We start from the raw sequence: 22,108 nt of genomic DNA on the forward strand, positions 1-22,108 counted from the left end.
AAATTGCAGAACAGGAATGGCAATTATAATTCAAACTGCTATTCGATTTGGCATTGATACTGATTTGGTAACAAAATAGACATTTAGGAGATAGTTAACTCTTTAGGTGTGGATACCTATTCATGTTTTTGCCTTCATAAAGAAGGATGGTACAAAAAGAACTCGGGTATTCTTCGTTCACAGTTTTTATTTCTTCCAATTAACTTTTGTGTCTTCAAAGTTGATTTGTCTTTTAAAAAATTAATACTTCTTACTCGTCATACAATCTACACCACCCCAAAGAAAACAAACCCAGGGAAGGAATAATTTAGGGGGCAGTTAAAATGTGCACTATAGGTTTATAACAAATGCTTTCCAGCCCATAATCCTGTACATATACAACGAAATGGCAGCACCTCAAGTTCTTCTGAATGAAGGCCCAAATAATGCCCTAGGGCAAATAATGCAAGCGAAGGCCATGAGAATAATAAAACAGAAGCTTAGTCACTGGCTTCATTCAATTTCCATGGTAGCACACTCTTCAAACTGTCTCACACTTGGTCAAGAGTAAGCAAATATAGAGGCAACATCTTCACTCAGCCAGTAGTAATTATAAGTGAAAGCAGAAATAATTTACCTGGGCCACAAAAATGAATTGTTTTGTCATGTTTTTCATTAAGTCCCTAGCACCTGAAACGTAGCAAATTCTGATACTGGGCTTCTAAAGGCATGCAGTTTTTCACTCACATCTACTTCAAAGAATTTCTTCCACTCAAACATAGCACAATCAAGGAAAAACTTCCAGAGGCACAGGAAGAGCACAAGAACAAGTATATGTTGAGGCGTAACATATGACCAAGATGGTACACTATATATAGAAGCAGTGAATGCTGTTAAAGTGCCACTTACAAAGGGATAGTCTAACATTAACACACAACTCAACTGCACTGCTAAATATGGTTGTCTTTATTTTCTTTTTCCTTGCCCAGCCCTATCTAAACATAAAATAAAACTACAGGACTGAAATTAACAATCCATTAAAATCAGCAATAAGTTATGAAAATCATAAAGCTTTTTTTTTTTTTTTTAAGTAATTAAGGGTAGTTAAATTATTTAAAGTATACAAAGTCCAAACAGCCAAGGGTAAGGTCTCCAAGAGGCCTTCCCAGGGTAAGAGAGAGGGCCACAGGGGAACCTTGGAGTTTGAAAGACAAAGGGAACACATGACATCAAAGTGCAGGCTAGAAATTTCACTTAGAAGAAAATAACATTACTGAAAATATTCGTAAGAGTACCAATAGCACCTGCACAGTGGGACTGTGAGGAAGAGAGAGACTGCCTGTAGGAAAATGGAAGCGAATCTTTACATTAAAATGAGACAAGTGCTGAACTTAACTATGTTAACTATGATAGTGTGTCTACAATAGATACCAGATGGTTAAAAGCTGGTAAAAGGTAATGATTCTAAAAACAAAAATAGCATTGACCTTTTTTCTACCTAGCCCAGACCTCATTCATTTTGTGCACTATAAAGAGTGAGGTGTGAGGTGTTTTATCATTATCAAATGCTGCATCAAAATAGATGATTTTTTTCCCCATGTGTTTTTCCACTATAAAAGACATCTATGTTTTTTTATGGATAAGCTTTAAAAAGATGTCATTTTGGTTTTCAACACATATAAACAGTTATCAAAATCTGAAATAAAAATGCTGCTGTGGCTCAGACCTTGGCCTGCTAGTCTGCGTGCACAACTCTTCTGACCCACGCAGACACAGAGGCACGTGGAGCTTTTTCCTTCTGGCCCCCCAATCCATACTCATAGGCCTTGTAGGATAGAGGCTGTCATGCATGAACTGCTCCCATGTGGCCTAAGGGCAGCAGGATGGAGAGCTGGCAGTTGGGTGCCCTAGTGCTAACAATGCAGGATAAGGTTAGCTTGCTTAGCATGGAATCCAACAGAAAGCTGAGCTGCATGATGATCCCTTTCAAAAGGCTTCATGGGAGTCTCTCCTTTTGCAGAGCATGAAATGAGCTTTTTTAAAAAATAATAATAATAAAGGATTGATCATCCACAGGCTTCATGATAAACTGTCCCAGGCTGAGTTTTAATAGCTCATTAGCTATCCAAGATTAATACCTGATTTTCTTGTCTTTTCATTTGAATACTTTTTATTTCACTTTTAGGACCATAAAGCTCAGGAAGGGTTCATAACCCCATCCTTAAATGTGTCTACTCAATGTAGTATGAGCAAACTAGAAAAGCGAAAGAGGATGGCATCTCCAATGTCCTCTTTTCAATCAACTCAAATCAAGAAAATTTCACACAAGTTTTCTGCTGCCATTAAAAATTATGATTTTTCCAATATGAATATTCTGAATATTTGTTCTCCTTGGGAGGCTCTGCCCCACTTTTTGCTAAGTATTTGCTTAAATACAGGTCCTCTGACCCTTTTGTTCAAGTATAGTTTAGTTTTAAAGAGGAGACTGCATCATGAACCCAATTTAAGAGATTGTTTGTATTGAATTGGCCCAGTGAATATTTTGCCCTGCACTGTTATGTCATGCTGGGTTCTATGAAGTGAATGAAAGTTTGACACTGGCACTGGAGTAACCCTCATCACTCCCAATACTCGGCAGGCTGCTGTGGTCATCAATGTCACTGATGCTGGTGGTACTTATATTGTCCACTTCTCCATGGGAGAACTCTGTGCTTTCAACATCCACTTCAATCTCCTCTGCCAAAGGAAAAAAAAAAAAAAAAAAAAAAAAAGAACATTAATAATCAAGTATAGCACACCTTCAAAAACTAACGGCATGAGGAAAAGAGGTATAAGAAATGTTAATACAACAAGCTTATTATCAGTGATCCCTGGAGAACAGAGGAACTGAAGGTGAAGAGACAGGAATATTTTTTTGCCAAGGGGAATGTCTGACATACAGTGGTGGTCTGAATTTAGGCAGCAAATTTACTAAATCCTTTGACGCCAGTTCGTCTGGACCTCCCACTAAAACCACTTGGCGTATTTGGGAATTAGTGCTTAATATTAAAAGGTCCTAACCCCCAAGTGGTTTAAAAACATCTGTTTTGCATTAAACCACAAACTAATTCTCAGTTCTGTTTATTAATCAGGGTTGCCTTAAATGGTGGGCAGGAGCATAAACTTAATATAGGCAAACTAGAAAATTTACCCATCCAGGCCTTTGTTGGTGCCATTCTACAGATAGTTCAACAGACTTCTAGGATTCATCATAAAGATCTTCAACTAGTCAGTCAAACAAGTCATAATAGAGTTGAGTTTGAGGGCTATGTCTTAGATTTAACTTTCTTGCATCAAATATGGCTTGAAATAAGGGCCTGAGACTTAAAAGTCTTCAGATTATAGTGAGATCCATTTTGGTAGTAGTATACAGACTTAAAAACCAAACATTAAAAAATAAATAAATAAATAAATATTTGACTCAGCTATCAATAGATAATGTTGCTGGATGCAGTGTCTGTAATCCCAGCACTCTGGGAGGCTAAGGCAGGAGGATCGCTTGAGCGCAGGAGTTTGAGACAAGCCTGGGTAACAAAGTGAGACCCCATTTCTACCGAAAAAAAAAAAAAAAACCCCACAAAAATTAGCTGGGTACAGTGGGTGAGCCAGTAGTTCCAGCTACTCGGGAGGCTAAGGTGAGAGGATCACTCTTGAGCCCAAGAAGTTGAGGCTGCAGTGTGCCCACGTCTCATCACTGCACTTCAGCCTATATGACAGAGTGAGACCCTGTCTCTTACAAATAAAAAAAAATCTTAATTGTTAAATACTAGATATTCAATCACCAATAATATACATAAAGCAATACACGTTAAAAACAAAAAGGAGTTAAAAAGTTGTTTTCTCCCATCAGAGCTAGAGTGAACCCAGGATTTTTCAGTTACCTTAAAACAAATTCAAAGCCTGATGTTTCTTTCACATTTGGCACTGACTTTAAGGGGTCACACTAATCACAACTGCTTTAAAAAAAAAAAAAAGTGGATTCAGCCAGGTGCGGCCAGCACTTTGGGAGGCTGAGGGAGGTGGATCACGACATCAGGAGTTCAAGACCAGCCTGACCAATTTGGTGAAACCCTGTGTCTACTAAAAATACAAAAATTAGGCGGGCATGGTGGCACGCGCCTGTAATCTCAGCTACTTGGGAGGCTGATGCAGCAGAATCACTTGAACCTGGGAGGCAGAGATTGCAGGGAGCCAAGATCGCGCCACTGCACTCCAGCCTGGGAGACACAGCGAGACTCTGTCTCAAAAGAAAAAAAAAAGTGGATTCTTGTGAGGCCAAAAGGACAGGGTGAAGCTATTTACAGGAATATACTTTTCAAAAGGGCTTGTTGCTTCAAAAGTTTTAGAGATTCTAGAGTTGTGTTTTTAAAATGTAGGCAGCTATCCAAATAATCTATTAATTCATATATTTGCTCTATATCCATATTGCTTCAGAAACCATTTTTCCCCACACCACTGAACATTCATCCAACCTACAACTAGAAGATAATTAACAAGGCACACTATTCAAAAGAGCATGCTGAACTCAGTCAAAACAAAGTAAAATGATGGCCAGCACAGCGGCTCACACCTGTAATCCCAGCACTTTGGGAGGCCAAGGTGGGAGAACTGCTTGAAGCCCAGGAGTTTGAGACCACTTGGGCAACAAGGCCTATCTCTATTTTAATAAAATTTAAAAATGTTTTAAAAATTTAAAAAAAAAAATGAGAAACTGCTTTAGCCAAGTGTACCAGAGATGTTAACTAAAAGCCCCTGTAACACTACAAAAAGGAGGTTGCCAGCTCAGGATAAGGATGGTACTTGGTAAGGTACTACTAAAGTAAGGTACACTGGGAACACTAAAAAAAAATATGAGAGCTATAGTGATGAAATACACCCTCCTCTCTGAAATTTGGAGGTAGTTGGGGTGGGTACAAGGAGGAGGTAACAGGAAGGACAGCTAAAACCTAAAGACCTAAGAAGAGGTTTCCACTAGTTAGCAATAGAGGAAAGACCAGGACACCAAGGTCTGGGTTATTTCTGCTATACCTAATTCAGGGTTATTTCTGCTATACTTCACTGTTATAAATGCAGCATGTCCTTCAGGTTCTTGCTACTGCCTCTGGTAGACTTTTCTTGAAAACTGAGTGCCACACAAAAATAAACTTTTACATAGAAAAATAACAGAACAGAAAAACAAGAACTCCTAGGGTTGTGTTAAAAAGGATGAAGAAACTATTTGAAAGGCTCCTACTCACCAAATCTGGGACAGTTTGAGCATTCAAAAGAATTTAAAAGGATGACTGCAATGGATTGGAACACATTCGGTACAGCAAAACGTGAGTTCATGATATAATCAAAAACCAGTAAAACCAAAACTTGTTACTTCTGGAAGTTGCTATGGTACCAGCTCTGTTTGGGAAACTGATAAAGCAAAAAACAAGACCAAGCATTTATCCCACCTTCCCTGTATGAACTTTATTTCAGGATAACGGAAAAGTTGAGAAAATGTTTATAGAAGAAAAACAGTTAATAAGTACATGAGGAATGACACAATTAGAAAACCACTATTTTATGACACCTCAATGAAATAAGGGCAATAATTGCTAAAACTATTAAGTTAAAGGCTGATACATTTATATAAATGTATTAAAATGACCTTACCTGAACCTACTGATTAATATTAAAAGTGCGACAACTAGACACAATACTGACTTAGGAAGTACAAAGCACCACCTATGAAGTATTCTGCATCTACCAACTAGTTTACAGTAAACATAAAGGACATAACATATTAAATGACACCATGAGAATACAACCAGACAAATCTAGGATGTGGGAAATTCTATAAGAAAAATGACTCAGTCTCTTGATGTTTAAAAAAATATGTACATATATACACACACAGATCTATACCTATATATTAATTAATGTTTTCTCTGCCAAAGAAGTCTTTTTGAGATGTTGTATAGAAATCAGTTTTTGTTTCTACCAAAATGGTGTGGAACAGGAAAAATTATTATAGATTAATATCTTAAAAGGCACATCAAACAAATGCAATGTGGCCTTTGGATCCTGATTTAAACACACCAATGGTAAAATACCATTTTTGAGACAACTGGAGAAAATTTATCACAGACTGGATATTAGATGATATTAAATAAGATTATCTGATTTTATTAATTTTGTGGGGTATTATAATTGCATTATAATTACATTTTTTTAAATCCTATTTATTCAAGATACATACTGAAGGCCGGGCGCGGTGGCTCAAGCCTGTAATCCCAGCACTTTGGGAGGCCGAGACGGGCGGATCACGAGGTCAGGAGAACGAGACCATCCTGGTTAATACGGTGAAACCTCGTCTCTACTAAAAAGTACAAAAAACTAGCCGGGCGAGGTGGCAGGCGCCTGTAGTCCCAGCTACTCGGGAGGCTGAGGCAGGAGAATGGCGTGAACCCGGGAGGCGGAGCTTGCAGTGAGCTGAGATCTGGCCACTGCACTCCAGCCTGGGCGACAGAGCGAGACTCCGTCTCAAAAAATAAAAAAAACAAGATACATACTGAAGTATTTAGGGGCAAAATGATGTTATCTGGGATTTGAGTTAAAGCATTCCAGAAAAAATACTGAGAGTGAGGGTAGTGAAAAACAGATGAAAGAAGTTGACAGCTATTCAAACTGAATGGTGGGTATATAGGAGTTCATTATTCTATTCTAAGTATGTTTGAAAATTTCCACTTAAAAAAGTCAAAACCAAAAAACAAAATCAGAGTCCTAAAAACAAAAAAACCCTGTCATTTGTCTCCTGTTTAGAATCCTGAAGAGCTCATGAGCTCTTTTCTCCAAATGTAAGGCTTCAAATCACCAGTGTTCACCTCTGGGATCTTTTAATGTGATATGAAGCCTGATGTGGTGGGAGCTTTAGAAGAATGATCAGTAAAATTCAAACCATTCTTTTTTGGTTGACTTCTGTTCTTTAATTCTGTCAAAGACAAATATTCTAGGATAGATGGAAAGCGAAATAAAGGGTGTTGTACTTTAAAATCTACATATAAAAATTCACATCACCAGTAATAAAAACTTTGACATCATGTATCTTCCTGACACGGGCACATCATTATTATTTTTTTTTTTTTTTGACAGAGTCTCGCTCTCGCCCAGGCTGGAGTGCAGTGGCATGATCTCGGCTCACTGGACGCTCTGCCTACCGGGTTCACGCCGTTCTCCTGCCTCAGCCTCCCAAGTAGCTGGGACTACAGGCGCCCACCACCACACCCGTCTAATTTTTTGTATTTTTAGTAGAGACGGGTTTCACCGTGTTAGCCAGGATAGCCTCGATCTCCTGACCTCGTGATCCACCCACCTTGGCCTCCCAAAGTGCTGGGATTACAGGCGTGAGCCACCGGGCACAACATTGCTTCTGTGATATTCCTTACCCCAACTGTATACCCTCAATCTAATCATTTGAAAACATTAGACAAACCCATATTGAGGGACATTATATAATATATAATATAAATACATAAATATGAATATTTTTTTTTTCAAGGAAAAAAAACCAAAAAGTTTAATAGCCCACACTGGCTCTGCCAGACAATATTATGATTGCATAAAACCTACAATGTTACACTGTTCGCTAAAAAGAAAGCAAATACGGTGCCTCCCAACATACCCTAAATCCAGATACAGAGATGTTTAGTATTTCATTAAAGAAGAGGCAAGTTGCCTACCTCGCTCTGAATCAGAACGATCTGAAGAAATAGTTGATCCAATGCTATCCATTCGTATTCGTTCCATCTCCTGAGGACCCTGCAGCTGTTCCAGTCGCCACTTTAAAAATCTCTGTTCTCGTTCCAAATTCTCAAGCTGGTGCTGGCTCTTCCTTTCAGCTTCTTCAAGTTTCTGAAATGATGAAATGATTTTTACATTTGTGTATAGTCCAGTACAAACAAAAAAACTGATTCCTTCTTTGGCAGAGAAAACATGAATGAATATACACGCGCGTGTGTGTGTGTGTGTGTGTGTGTGTGTGTGTGTGTGTATAAAAATACATAAATACATTTTTAAAGCCTCTGAAATGAGAATGCATATAAATACATATTTTTAAAAATGAAAAATAGTTTTGTCTTTACTTTTGTGTGTATGTAATGAATGCTATGTTACTGAACAAGATGGACTTCTAAAAGTCTGTAATCTCCACAGAGAAACTTCCTCTGTAGTGTGGTATTTGATGGAAAAATACTGAAGGACACAGCCAAATGAAGTCATCTCCACCAGAGGGCACAACTGCCTTCCTTCTGAGTATGAAGAGGGTAATTGTTATTTTCCTAGTGTTCCCAGCTCTTCAAATGGCCACACTGTCAAAACAATTTAGTTTAATCAGGTTATGTTGCTCCCATCAGATTAGCTGATAAGTTTTTAGAAAGACTTCTCTTGAGGTCAGTTACTAAGAAGGGCATGGTGAACTAGCTGATATATATGAATAGGAATCAGTGCCAATAATTAAACCAGAACCGAGTGAATTGTGCAAATCTGAAAGTAAAAATTCTCACCTTAATGTGTGCTTTGGCTTTGTTGAGCAAACCAAGTGTTGTGTGCCTGGTGCAGTCTGGTCCTAGTGGAATCAGAACTTTTAAACGTTCTAAACAAAGGCGCAGATGAGCTCGTCTAAGAAAGACAAAAAGTCAAATCAGCACAGTCTGGATATTTCACTAGAAATATCATAAAATCTATTTTAAGATAAACAATAATTTGCATCTATTCAGCCCACAGGATAGATGTTACACCCCTAATTCTCCACTTTCACTGCATTTCAGTCTCTATTTCTGTTGTACTCTTTAGACAACAGTCACTTTAGATTATTATCCCCAATGGTAATCTCTGTCAAGATGGTTTATTTTTTAACTCACCCCATAAACTGTCTCAACTGTATAATATGGAAGTGTGAAAACATACCAGGACAATTGTATTTGATCTTGAATAACTAAAACCACAGGCGAGAGGAGAGGTTTTCAGCTGTGGTACCCCGAGGGAGTATAAAATGCTCACAAGTTTCTATTTCCTCCCTCCCACCTTTTACTTGTTTGCACATGTATGTGTGGGCATGCACGCGCACACACACACACACCCTACTTCTCTACAACTGTAGCCATCCTACAGTGTGTTACATGTTGTTATATATTAGTTTGAACCATATGAAATTTCTGATATTCAACCACTTTTCACTTATAAAAATGGTGATTTCTTATACTCCAATACAAAAGAAAAAGCAAAATTCTGTGACCAGCTAGGGTAGGATTAGACAAAATATATGTCCTGTGGTCAATTCTAGCCACAGAAATAACCCAGAAAATAACCCCCTGCTTCTTATCTAAGTGTGCTAGCTTGTTAGCTTAATTTTTTTTTATTTTTCTCTCTTCCTCTCTCTCACTACCTGCCTCCAATCCACAAGGACAACAGGTGACAAAAATTACTTACTGAAAGTCACTGCATTCTCTAATGTACCCTTTCTGTGGGAAAGTTGACAGAAATTTCTCCTAGAAATGATAGCAGAGAACCTCATGGATTTACCTTCCCTGTGCCCTAAAAGAACTATGATCATGGTGATGAGAGAGTTCTGAATATTTAACTTCATCCTAAAACAATACTAGTCCACATCTTTGGTCCTGTGTTTCATAAGGGATAAGGTAATCCAGCAGTTAACAGCATATCTGAAAAGAAAATCCACAAATATGTTCATAGTTTACCCCTCCTCCTTAAGGACCTATAATTGAACTTTCAGTAACTGTCTTAACTGCGTCAAGAACAAAACACATACCCTCCATTCTCTTCTGAAAGAGGACCAAAATGGTTTTGCTAATTCATACACCAAACTATGTGCTTTCTCTGTCTTAATAGACAAGAAATAATGTCAAGTGAAATTCTAAAAGGCTAGCAATTTGAAAGAGAGGTAGGAGAAGGCAATAAGCAGCCAATTATGTCATGATAAACAAGGATGATTAAAGGTAATGAGGTCAGAGGTTTGGCTGATGAATTAAGATTCTTTTAGCACCTACTAACCTGACTATAGTTAAAGGTCTGACAGTATTTCCATTTCAAATTTCTTTATTGAGTTCAGTACCTCAAGTCTTAATATTTGGGTCCAGGCTGAAACCTGACATAAGTGATGTGGATAAAGGAATCCCTAAATTAAAGGTGTATCAATGGATTCTCCTTAATGATATTTAACAACTTCAAAGTCACTTTCCTCCCCTACTATACTACTGAAATGCATGGAACCTTTAGCTAAATTTTTATCTTTAACTGGAAAATTTCTTAGGTGAGGATTCCCATGTGACCACAGTACTCTTGCTCAGCAGACCAGAAAAAGCAAACAAACAGCGACAACAACAAAACACTGGAGTAAAAAGTGCCTTTAAACTCTTCATTAAGATAATTATGGCATATAACAACTGCACTCTCATAATATGACTGGAGTGTGGAAACAGAGACTGGCAGCTACATTAATAGACATTCCAGCTTTAAATTCAGTCTTCTAAAAAACTCAACAAAGCAACTAGTAAAGTTAAGCACATTACCACAAGAATACCTTGTCAATTTTGTTCGAATTAACTCCAAAACTTCAGTATATGTAAGAATTATCTTGTATTTTTTAGTTTTTAAGAAACTTCAAAATGGGCTGGGCATGCTGGCTCACGCCTACAATCCTAGCACTCTGGGAGGCTGAGGTGGGCGGACTGTTGGAGGCCAAGAGTTCGAGACCAGCCTGGACAACACGGCAAAACCCCATCTCTACTAAAAATATAAAAGTCAGCCAGGTATGGTGGCGCATGCCTGTAATCCCAGCTACTCGGGAGGCTGAGGTACAACAATTGCTTGAACCCAGGAGATGGAGGTTGCAGTGAGCCGAGATGGCGCCACTGCATTCTTCCTGGGCCACAGAGTGAAAGTCTGCCTCAGGAACAACAGGAGAGGGGAGGGGAGGGGAGGGGAGATCAAAATGATTCCGTAAACTTTCATATCAAGGAAAAGAAAGGTGGGTCTATTTTCCGTTTTGTGATACTTGCTAAAACCTAGAATGAAAATAACTAACATATTAAAATTTTTTCTCTCTTTAATCATTCCATGTATTTATTACATGGATTTTACGTACTCAGCACTGTTTCAGATAACTGCTTGAGAAAGAAAAGTAAAAAAGAAATGTTAACTTTAAGAGTTTACGTTCTAGACTACAGAAAGAAACATACTGTTTTGTATCATTTGGTCCACAATGAATGAGTCATACAGATATCAAGGACAACAGAATTTGAATAAATGGAGAGATTGTAATCAGAGGAGGTAGACTTGAAAAAGAGGTTGAAATTTGACTTTGGACTTGAAGAATATTGAATTTGTCTATGAAAAAGCAAGGATTCTCCAGGTAATTTAAAAAGTAAAGGACCTAAATTTATAAACTAGGGGAGCATGTTTAAACATAAAATTTTGCCGGGCGCGGTGGCTCAAGCCTGTAATCCCAGCACTTTGGGAGGCCGAGGCGGGTGGATCACGAGGTCAGGAGATCGAGACTATCCTGGCTAACATGGTGAAACCCCGTCTCTACTAAAAATACAAAAAACTAGCCAGGCGTGGTGGCGGGCGCCTGTAGTCTCAGCTACTTGGGAGGCTGAGGCAGGAGAATGGCGTGAACCCGGGAGGCGGAGCTTGCAGTGAGCCGAGATCACGCCACTGCACTCCAGCCTGGGAGACACAGCGAGACTCCATCTCAAAAAAAAAAAAAAAAAAAAAAACATAAAATTTTAAATGCCTTATTTTCTCTCCTTCAAGGGAAAACAACTGAGCTGGAATTCTATAAGGAAATAATCAGCTAGTTTCAGCTGTCTGAGGATCTGCAACGCACTGACAAATCAGGAGGTACCCAGACCAAAGTTTGAAAAATGCCTAAATGAACAGGGAAGGCAGAATGCTCTATAAGGTATTTTTTATTAGCCACTACTGAACATTTATTGTCAAATAATTATTCATCTGCTCTGAGATACAGCTTACACCAAGAAAATACACCCTGAGATCTCTCACAAGGGCCAGTAATGCCATTCTTCATATTTTGTAAATACAGTCCTCCAAAATTGATATTAATATGAAGGATGAACAGTGAATTATTTCCTCTGCTCTTGTGGAGAGAGGTGTACCTGTGGAAGATAAATGTCATTTCCTTAAGTTTTTGTATTTAAATGAAACAGGCATTTGGAGAGTAGAATAACAAATGGTTAATGGCAGTTGAACAGCAGCTGACCAAGAGGGAGAGTCCCATCCAAATAATGCACACAGTTATCACATGTCCTTAGATGCCACTTAGGTAAATGTACCCTTCCAAGAGCAATGGATGCCCTGTAACTGTAAACTGGAAAGAGTTAAATCAGAAAAATCCATTCTCCTCAATGTGTAAGTTTTTTTCTCTCCTACAAATTCTTAGAACAGCAATTGTATGGCAAAATTATTATTCCTTTTCAATGGTGCTGCTCTCCACCCTTTCCCCCATAAGTCTCCCTGTTGGTAACCAGATTGCGAGCTTAACCACCAGTGACCTAGAAAGGCATATCTTTTGATGCCATCTGGTCCTTTCTTTTCTTGCCTTCATTCTCATGTGACTGGTAGCTCAAGAGCCTCCTGTATGAGGTTGCCAAATCATGGATGCTGTAAGACTTCGGGGGAAGGAAAAAAGACAAGCAATAGAAGAAAATAGCTTGGTTTGATTTGAAAATCCTTATTCACGGGCTGGGTGCAGTGGCTCACACCTGTAATCCCAGCACTTTGGGAGGCCCAGGCAGGCAGATATTCTGAGGTCAGGAGTTCGAGACCAGTCTGGCCAACAAGGTGAAACCCCGACGCTACTAAAAATGCAAAAATTAGCCAGGCATGGTGGTCCATGCCTGTAATCTCAGCTACTCAGAAGGCTGAGGCAGGATAATTGCTTGAACCCGGGAGGTGGAGGGTGCAGTGAGCTGAGATCGCACCACTGCACTCCAGCCTGGGTAACAGAGCAAGACTCCACCAAAAAAAAAAAAAAAAATTCCTTATTCACTGAGGAAAAAAATTGCAACTATCATATGATGATGTTTTTCAAGTCTCTAAGGGAGAGAAGAGCTGACACAGAGAATAAGGATTCATGAAAGGCATGGTCCTGCACCTCTAGTAAAAGAAGGGAAAGAAGGACGGGGAAAGTTAAGGCTGCTGTTCTGAATATTATGATGAACACTAGACAAACAGCAAGTAGAAAAAACCTGGTACTGAAACATTTATAGAACTACATTTAATGGAAACTGATTTTTTAAAACATGTAGCTCCTTGGTAGACATTTACTTTACTTTTATTTAACATATACCTTTTTAAAAAAACATGAACAGCTAATAAAAACTGTAAAACTGAAACCTTTCCTATTTTAGCATGAGTTATAGTAAAACAAAGTTAGAATTAAAGTACTGCAGCAGGAAGTGCCCTGTGAGAAAACTGGAGTTGCCTTGCTGAGGGAGGGGGTTGGAGAATGAAGAGTTCCCAAAGTACTTTTATTTTCAAAGACACTTTGAGTTCTGTTTTAAAATGAGATTTTAAAGTGGGTTTTGCCCAGGGGAAAAGGTAATTCCCAGCCACTAACCCTGTTAGAGAGAAGAGTCCTATCAAAATTAACCACACCTTCAAAAAAGGGCAAGCCCCTTGTGGGATAAAGAACAATTATAGTCTGTTTGGCTTTTATTTTGGAAGACTGGGATCATTTTTCCCTGAAGGAACCAATGCTCCCTTTGATTTCAAACTCTGTAACCTCTGCTGCCAAACTGATGTACCACAGAACATGAAGGGGAAATGATTTTGCTATAAAATGGCTCCACTAGTAGCTGTGCTATTTTAAAGCACAGGTGTATCAACTATAGGAAGCGTACACTGTTGTGGGAAAAGAGAGGAAAGAATACCCTTTCAGAAACAAACCGAGTATCATTTGATGATGTTTTTCAAGTAGTCTTTAAAACTCTAATGCCCCTGTCCAACAATAATAAATCTAACCCCTGCCTGGCCCCACAGATGATCCACTGGCAGATGCCTTTGGAGGCATGGTCCTTCATTGGAACCTGCTTGTCTTTCATTCTTCCACTATAGGATACCTAGACTTTACCAGGTAACTAAATCAAAATGGAAAGCAAGTCAAGTGATGGAGACAGTGCTTATATTTTCCTCTCTGCTGAATGTTACGTAATAGGCTATGAGTCCTCCCATGAGCCACATTCTTCAAAGCTGCAGTGGCTTGTGGCCAGGTTTCCCAACTCCCGACACACACTCCTGCATGTGACAGCAGCTAGTTACTTATCCTACACATTCTATATACCAAAGTGTCTCTAAAACTTAATGTGTTGAGAATCTTCTGAAAACCCAAATTTACCCCCAAAAAAAAACCCTGCCTGCCTGTTTTCCTAATGAAAAATGACATTAAAAATGGATCCTGATATATCAAAAGCATATTGTGGCTGAGTTTTATTTACTAAAACATGTACGATCATATTCTGCTGTTCAGCTTATTCTGTTCATGAAATAAAAAAGCTAAACAAAGGCCGGGCATGGTAGCTCATGTCTGTAATCTCAGCACTCTGGGAGGTTGAGGCGGGCGGATCACGGGGTCAGGAGATCGAGACTACCCTGGTTAACACAGTGAAACCCAGTCTCTACTAAAAACACAAAAAATTAGCCAGGAGTGGTGGCACGCGCCTGTAGTCCCAGCCACTCAGAAGGCTGAAGCAGGAGAGTCGCTTGAACCTGGGAGGCAGAGGTTTCAGTGAGCCGAGATCGCGTCACTGCACTCGAACCAGAGTGACAGAGTGAGACTCCATCTCACAAAAAAAAAAAAAAAAAAAAAAAAAAAAAAAAGCTAAACAAGCTATTTCTACAAAATGGCATTTGATAATTGTATGTTTCACCTACAACTCATATATTCTCTAATTCACAGAAAATAAACAGACTGTTAACTCCCAGGTAGTAACTTGGCAAGTGGCATGTCCCTAGCGTCAGATCTGATTGTGGTAGTCATGGGACTTAATGATGACAGAAATAAAAACTTAGGAAAATAGCTGGGACTCTCTTCTCACTTTTCAAAAAGAAGCAGCTTTCACTTAAATAGTCTTAATTGGTATCTTATAAAATAATCAAATAGAAATATCAAGTGTTATTATAAAGTTGCAAATTATACAAATTACATATAATATATAATAATATAAATTATTCTGTCACATTGTCAGCCTCAGCATGAAAGGGCTTATCTGTATACAAATAAGAATTAAAATGGTTGAGATGCATGTTACTTATTCTTGGGAGACTTTTTAAAACCACTTTCTTTCAATAAAATCTAAATAGTTTTTAGCATAGGCTATATATACCGCTAGAGGTATTCAACACTGAGCCAGAGGATATTTGAAGCCACAGGGTTATACTATCCTTTCCAGAAGTCCTAATTTTTTTTCAAAAATTTGGAAGAAAAACATTGTATATAAAAACAAGCACAGATAATGCAAAATATGTTTTTAAAAGAAGACTTCAAATTTTGTATTATTTCAGACAGGTTAAGTATTCCTTATGTGAAATGCTTAGGACCAGAAGTGTTTTGGATTTCTCATTTTTTCGGATTTTGGAATATTTGCATTATATTCAGCTGAGCATCCTAAATCCAAAAATCCCAAATCTGATATGCTCCAATGAGCACTTCTGTTGAGACTCATGTTGATGCTCAAAATGTTTCACATTTTGGAGCATTTCATATTTCTGGACTCGGGATGCTCAACCTGTATACTACATCCCAGGATCTCCAGGAATTTATGTTCAGACTGCTAGAGCAAATCACTACACATCACTATAGACTTTGGAACATCATTTTTTGACTCATGGCTGGGATTATGTCTCCCAAAGGTTTGAAGAGGGAAAAATAAGGGACAAGGGAGAAGGGAGAGAAGATATGGAAGAGAGAGGAAAGGGAGATGTAAATTAATGATGACAAAATAGTAGCATATTCTTTCTCAAACTACACAGATTCCACATAGGCTGAAATGTTATTTAGTCTTTACAACTCAGAAATATGAAGAACATGAAGTGTTACTCAGTCAGTAACAATTATCATCAGTAAACAACAGTGCCCTATTATACCACTGAGCTAAATGCTGTAACGATTTTTCAAGTTGTCAGTAATCTTTACCTGTTTGAAGACTGTAATTTAGTCCTCTGCCTACCACTTTTCCAGCCTCATTTCCCATAACTCATACCCTTGCAAACCTCTTCCATAACCAAATGTGCTTTTTTATACTTGCCAATTTCTCTACCTGGAATGCCATTCTCTCCAAATGTCCACCTGGTGGGCATCTAACTCATTTTCAGGCCATGGCCAAACAATTTCTTCCACAAGATCATCCTAGGGATACTCCTTCCTCAGATAATACTTGATTTTATACTAATCACACTGTATTTCAATTGAGACTGAAGCCATACTTTCAGTCATTTCTGTTTTTCAAATAAACAAAATGACTGGCACACAGTGGGGAGGAGAGATGTAATATGTCTAGTGGATGTTTCTGGGACTCTTAAACTCACCAAAGTTGAGGTAACAATCAATACTAGGACCTCCAAACAGTATAATCAGATGCCAGGCTAGCATTTGTGAGAGATCTGTTTATGAATGCCAGAACTCTTAACCGTTTTTTGTTTGTTTATTGTTTTTTGTTTTCTGGTGCAACTGAAGTCACCAGCAAATGTTAAGGTGCACACCACCAAAGATGTCTACATGTAGAGTAACCAACAGTCTCCAACTTAACTCTTCATGAGAGTCAACACTTTTTTTTTTTTTTTTTTTTTTTTGAGACATAGTTTCACTCTGTTGCCCAAGCTGGAGTGCAGTGGCACGATCTCGGCTCACTGCAACCTCCGCCTCTCGGGCTCAAGCAATTCTCCCACCTCAGCCTCCTGAGTAGCTGGGATTACAGGTGCGTGCCACCACGCCCGGCTAATTTTTTTATTTTACTAGAGACAGGGTTTCACCGTATTGCCCAGGGTGGTTTCGGACTCCTGAGCTCAGGCAATCAGCACGCCTCAGCCTCCCAAAGTGCTGGGATTACAGGCATGAGCCACCACATCCGGCCAACACCTTTTTTAATAGTGAAGCAGAGTTTAAGAACTGCAGCTTTTACGACAGAATGACTTTATCAAAGTATTTACAGTGATAGGGGCCTAGGACTAGGAAAACAGAAAAGAAACAGCTAAGAAAACCAAGGTATGAGAAGGGAAAGTCCAGAAAGAAATATTCCACAATGCAAAGAAGAAAAAAATTAAATCAACAGTTCTTAGTCCCATGTGATAAATGAGAAACTAGTGTATACATAGGCCTACAAGATCCATGGACTGCTTGCTAAGTTGAAGACTATAGTGCAGAACATATAAACAACTATTTTTTTAATTATCCTGCATTCATGTCTAAGGAAGACTTCATTTTTGACAGCCTCATTTGAAAAAAATAATAATAATTAAATCTTGTTCCAGAGGCATTTGTTCTTGACTGGAACTCCCACAAGGAACCCAGTCTCCAAAGTGATTTAACAGAAATTGCTCACTTGACATCCATTCTGTGCTAAATTTAGTTTCTATGCATACTTCCAAAACCCTCTCTTATCTGTTTATAAGGATTTAGTTAAAAAGAAAAACTTGATCATTCATTCACCATATTTCTTCTTTAGTCACACAAGAACTTTCTGTATTCCAAGTTTCAAAGTCTGGGAAATAGGGCTACATCACTGGAGAAAACAGTGGCAATTTGTTCTAAATACAAAATAGCTTATTTTCCTTTGGCAACTTTCCAGGGGTTTGGGTGGACGGAAAGGGATACTCCTCTCTAGAGAGATCAGGCTCTGAACCTGGACTACTGTCAAAACTTAGCCATCGATGGTAGAGAATATTTTTTAATTATCTTTCACATCAATTTGGAAACTGATTAAAGATTTCTGCCTTATTAACAGTTTTTCTACTCTTTGGCCTTTTGTTGGTGTTCATCCCTATTCTGGCAGCCCCCATTGGCTGATTTAATGGTACCAAGGGGCTGAGAAGTGTTGCTGTCCAAAAGAAAAAGCATTCTCTCACAGGGACTGGGAAGGCAATCTGCAATCACAACAGTAGCTACTTGTTAATTTTCTATTTGAAACACAGTGATGTCAATAGTATTGTACCCTGCCAGCCACCATGGGGTAAAGTACATTTTGAAACCAAAACAAACTTCCTACGTGCTGGCAAGTGAGATCTGAGATACAGTGATAACGTTCTATAAGACACTGACCTAGTTTTATATACAAAATGCAAGAATTAAGTCTACTCTTCTATGAAAGTTTAAATCTAACTCTCACAGCTCTATTCCTACCCAGAGCCCAGTATAATTGCTTTATTATATCAAATTATTGTCCAGGATGGAAGAGGGAAATGATGAAATACTGTTACTGATCTCTAATTAAAATGGTGATCTTACATAGCACAAAACAGCACATTTAAAGAATGCTTTGTAATATAGCTGTTCATCTAGAAGCGTAAAATGAAAATAGCAAAGCACCTTTAAAAATGGCCCTACTAATAAGATGTGAGTTGTAAAATAGCTCATTTTAAGGAGATATATTCATGTAGGAGGAAAGACATTTTATTAAATGGAACAGGAATAATCTGACCCAAGAATTAATTCACCCCAGAAGGCGAATATTCATAATTTGTACTGAATATGAGTAACCTGAAATAGAGAGTTAAACGATTAAAAGTGGTAACGATGCTTACTACTGGCAGATGGCAAATGATTTGGCATTGCTGGACATCTGCCAATCCAGTTAAGCCAGCCAGGAATTATTTTTAAAGTCCCATTTTAGAACAATTTTCCCAAAATCAAAATGCAGTTTGTTTTTTGGTGAGGAGGACATAAAATCTGCGGTAGAAAAAGGGTGACAAAGTGAACTGTTGGCCAATGTGTATGTGTATGTGGTGGTGTTGTCGTTGTTAACAACTGAGGCATTTACAGGCCATTTGCAACCTCTGGAAAAATAAAATTCACAGAATTTAAAATATGCCATAGTCCCCGATAATAATAGAGAATCGATGTTTTGGTATGTCTTTTTATTTCTAAATTACTTAATTGTTCTGAGCTCTCTTTCATTATACTGTATCACTTTTTTTTTTTTTTCCTGACCACAAAGGGCCCAACTGAAGAGTAGTTTTTGAGAGTAACTTTTGGAGGCAGCCTAGCATAACACAACACCTGGCACCAATCCTTGGCATGCTCTCCTCTGATAAGGCAGAAATTTTCTCAGTGTTATAGTAGGGCACTTACAGATTAGCACTTTTAGGCAGATAGAAAGTGAACCCTAAGAACTACTTTATTTTTTAAAACCCTTCTGAAAAGGGAAAGATGGTTTGATAGATTAACACCAATTACAATTATCTCCTCTTTATCAAGTAAAAGACTGGGTTCAAGTTATATCTGGGTTGCAACATTACACTGTGTGACTTGCTTCTATTTATATTTGTCTAAATCTTAGTTTGACTCTCCTCTAGAAAAGCCCAGGAAAAGATTAAATGAGACAGGAATCAGAGCTCTAGTATTTATTTTATATGATTCCAGCCTCAGCTCAATACCATTACAATTTTCTAAGGACTGCTACACAAGTGCTATTATTTTCATTTCATCAATAGCTCAGGAGAACAGCCCTGAAAAATCTATACAGTTCCAGGGATTTGAGAAAAGAAGGAAGAGCCAGGCAGAGGGGAACATGTTTCAATTATTGCCAATCAATAATTTAGTTGTTCATCAGGCAGGTTGTGTGGCTCTCTTGCCTAAGTATATTCCAATAGCAAGAACATATTGACTATTACTCCAACTAAAGAAGCCAGTAGAGTATGGAGGTTACATTTTCCAATCTTGGCTACATTTCCTTTCAGATATTGCAGGATGAAAGTTCTAAAACATCTTTCAGGATCACCAACAACTGTTATCTCACAGAACAAAAGGCATATGAAGGATACTTGGACATGGTAGAAAATAAGACCCAACATATATTCTGTATTTTATTCTAAAATATCAATATTTCTTGAAGATTGCAAACCAGCAAACCCATGTTCCCTCATTCATCTGACCCAATATATGCTAACAGTAAATTCCAACTGTTTTCAAGGAAGTCCTAAGGGCCCATATCACCAAATTGCTTCTTTAAGAAAAATCATTTTCCATTATAAAAATAGCAGTCTTGAAAAGTCAATCAGCTCTATCTAAATTGTGTTATGTTTACAAATGTTTTAACTGCAAAGATGGAATTTCTAATCAAAAAAAAGAACCTTATTTAGAAAAGAGTGATTTTTTTCACAGCTTTGTCGAATACAAGCTGTTCTGTAAAGGAGTAATTGTGAATCAGGCTGGAATAAAGTGAATCAAGATAGAAAAACCCTACAAACATAACAATTCTAAAGAAAAATGACATATTTGGTTGCATCAATGGTCCAAATGCCAAAGAGTTCACTATTGACAATGACACCAACAGATGGCTCAGAAAAAACTATGATGGCTGTCCTCCATGACAGTAACCAATATATTACAGAAACATATGTCTAACATCTCCTTACTAAAGCCCAATAGCAATATTTAATCAAAGAACTGATCTAAACTTGGTTTGATTTTATTTCTATTTTTATTAGGGTAGTAAGATAGTTACCACACATTGTATTAAGACTTTTTTTAATTTGAGAATTCCTCTTTTAAGATTCAAAGGGAATAGACACCCTCATTTTAGTCATTATGATTTTTGAAGAAGAAATCTAAGTGTACCTTTTCCTAATTTCTGGGTTTCTCCCTTATCTTAATTCAGCCATTACACTTCAACGTTAGAAAACCTGTATCTTTCTCATTTAATTTTAGATTTTAAAGGGACGGCTTTGCTCTAGTTACTTCAGGATAAAAGTATCAGAAAATAATGCATTCTATGAAACATAGATTTTTCTGTAATGGCATAAAATCCCCTATTAACCTCAGTTTTTAGGGAAGCTTACAAGAGATAGGTTATGGGTTAAAATTTTTAAAAATCAATAATCACGGGTTGATGCACTAAAGCAGGCAGAAAGTTTAAAAAGGCACAGGATTTCCCATGCAAACATCTTGCTTGGGCTTCTCTATTAAAGGATGAGAAGCACTCAGATAAAATATAATGTACAAGGTGAAATACATGATCTCAAAAGTTACTAGGCTCTTCATCATATAGGGCCTACTAGAATAAAGTTGACATCTTCAATAGTACTCCAAAACAGAATGACCTCTAAGAAATTATGGAGGGCTGGTTGGGCGTGGTGGCTCACACCTGTAATCCCAGCACTTTGGGAGGCTAAGGCTGGCAGATCACGAGGTCAGGAGATCGAGACCATCCAGGCTAACACAGTGAAACCCCGTCTCTACTAAAAATACAAAAAAATTAGCCAGGCGTGGTGGCAGGCACCTGTAGTCCCAGCTACTTGGGAGGCTGAGGCAGAAGAATGGCATCAACCCGGGAGGCGGAGCTTGCAGTGAGCCAAGATTGCACCACTGCACTCCAGCCTGGGCGACAGAGCGAGACTCTATCTCAAAAAAAAAAAAAAAAAGAAAAAAGAAAAAAGAAAATTATGGAGGGCTAAGGAATCGGATGTTCAGTTATCCTTATTTACTTAGAGGTAATGATAGATTGATCTGTCCCGTTGAGGCTTTTGGTTGTTTTCACAAGACATCTGGGCATTCACCAACATTGCCACCACAAAAAGAGGGAGAACCATTGTAGACACTCCTTCATAGAAAACACAGCCATTAAAAATGACACTGTATTTTAGCTGTCATCAGAGACATACCAGGAAAGCAACTATAAATTAATAAGAAGGTTGTATCACATTCTCCAAATGTACTCTCAGGCCTGTATCTATCTTATTCATGCTGAAGAGCTGCAAGCTCACTTTCACCCCAGAGTAGGCGACAACTATAATGATTAAAAGAGCAAAAATGACTCAGATGTAGTATTTCTCCTGAAAGCCCTTTTAAACATACTGAAAACATGATAAA

General features: G+C 38.2%; 1 protein-coding gene across 4 annotated transcripts in view; it reads right to left on the reverse strand.

Moving 5' to 3' along the window:
• Window positions 1-922: 922 nt before the first annotated feature.
• Window positions 923-22,108, reverse strand: part of LOC105466577 (MAX interactor 1, dimerization protein) — an 80,579-nt gene continuing 59,393 nt past the window's right edge. For all 4 annotated transcript variants that reach the window (XM_011715635.2, XM_011715639.2, XM_011715643.3 and 1 more), the window contains exons 4-6: window positions 8,550-8,664; window positions 7,728-7,899; window positions 923-2,715 (exon numbers count right to left, since the gene is read on the reverse strand). In XM_011715635.2, coding sequence (XP_011713937.1) covers window positions 2,552-2,715; window positions 7,728-7,899; window positions 8,550-8,664 — 451 coding nt within the window. In that variant the 3' untranslated portion in view covers window positions 923-2,551. The remainder of the gene's footprint in view (window positions 2,716-7,727; window positions 7,900-8,549; window positions 8,665-22,108) is intronic.

The sequence above is a fragment of the Macaca nemestrina genome, chromosome 9 (genome assembly GCF_043159975.1).
Source record: "Macaca nemestrina isolate mMacNem1 chromosome 9, mMacNem.hap1, whole genome shotgun sequence".
Lineage (NCBI taxonomy): Eukaryota > Metazoa > Chordata > Mammalia > Primates > Cercopithecidae > Macaca > Macaca nemestrina.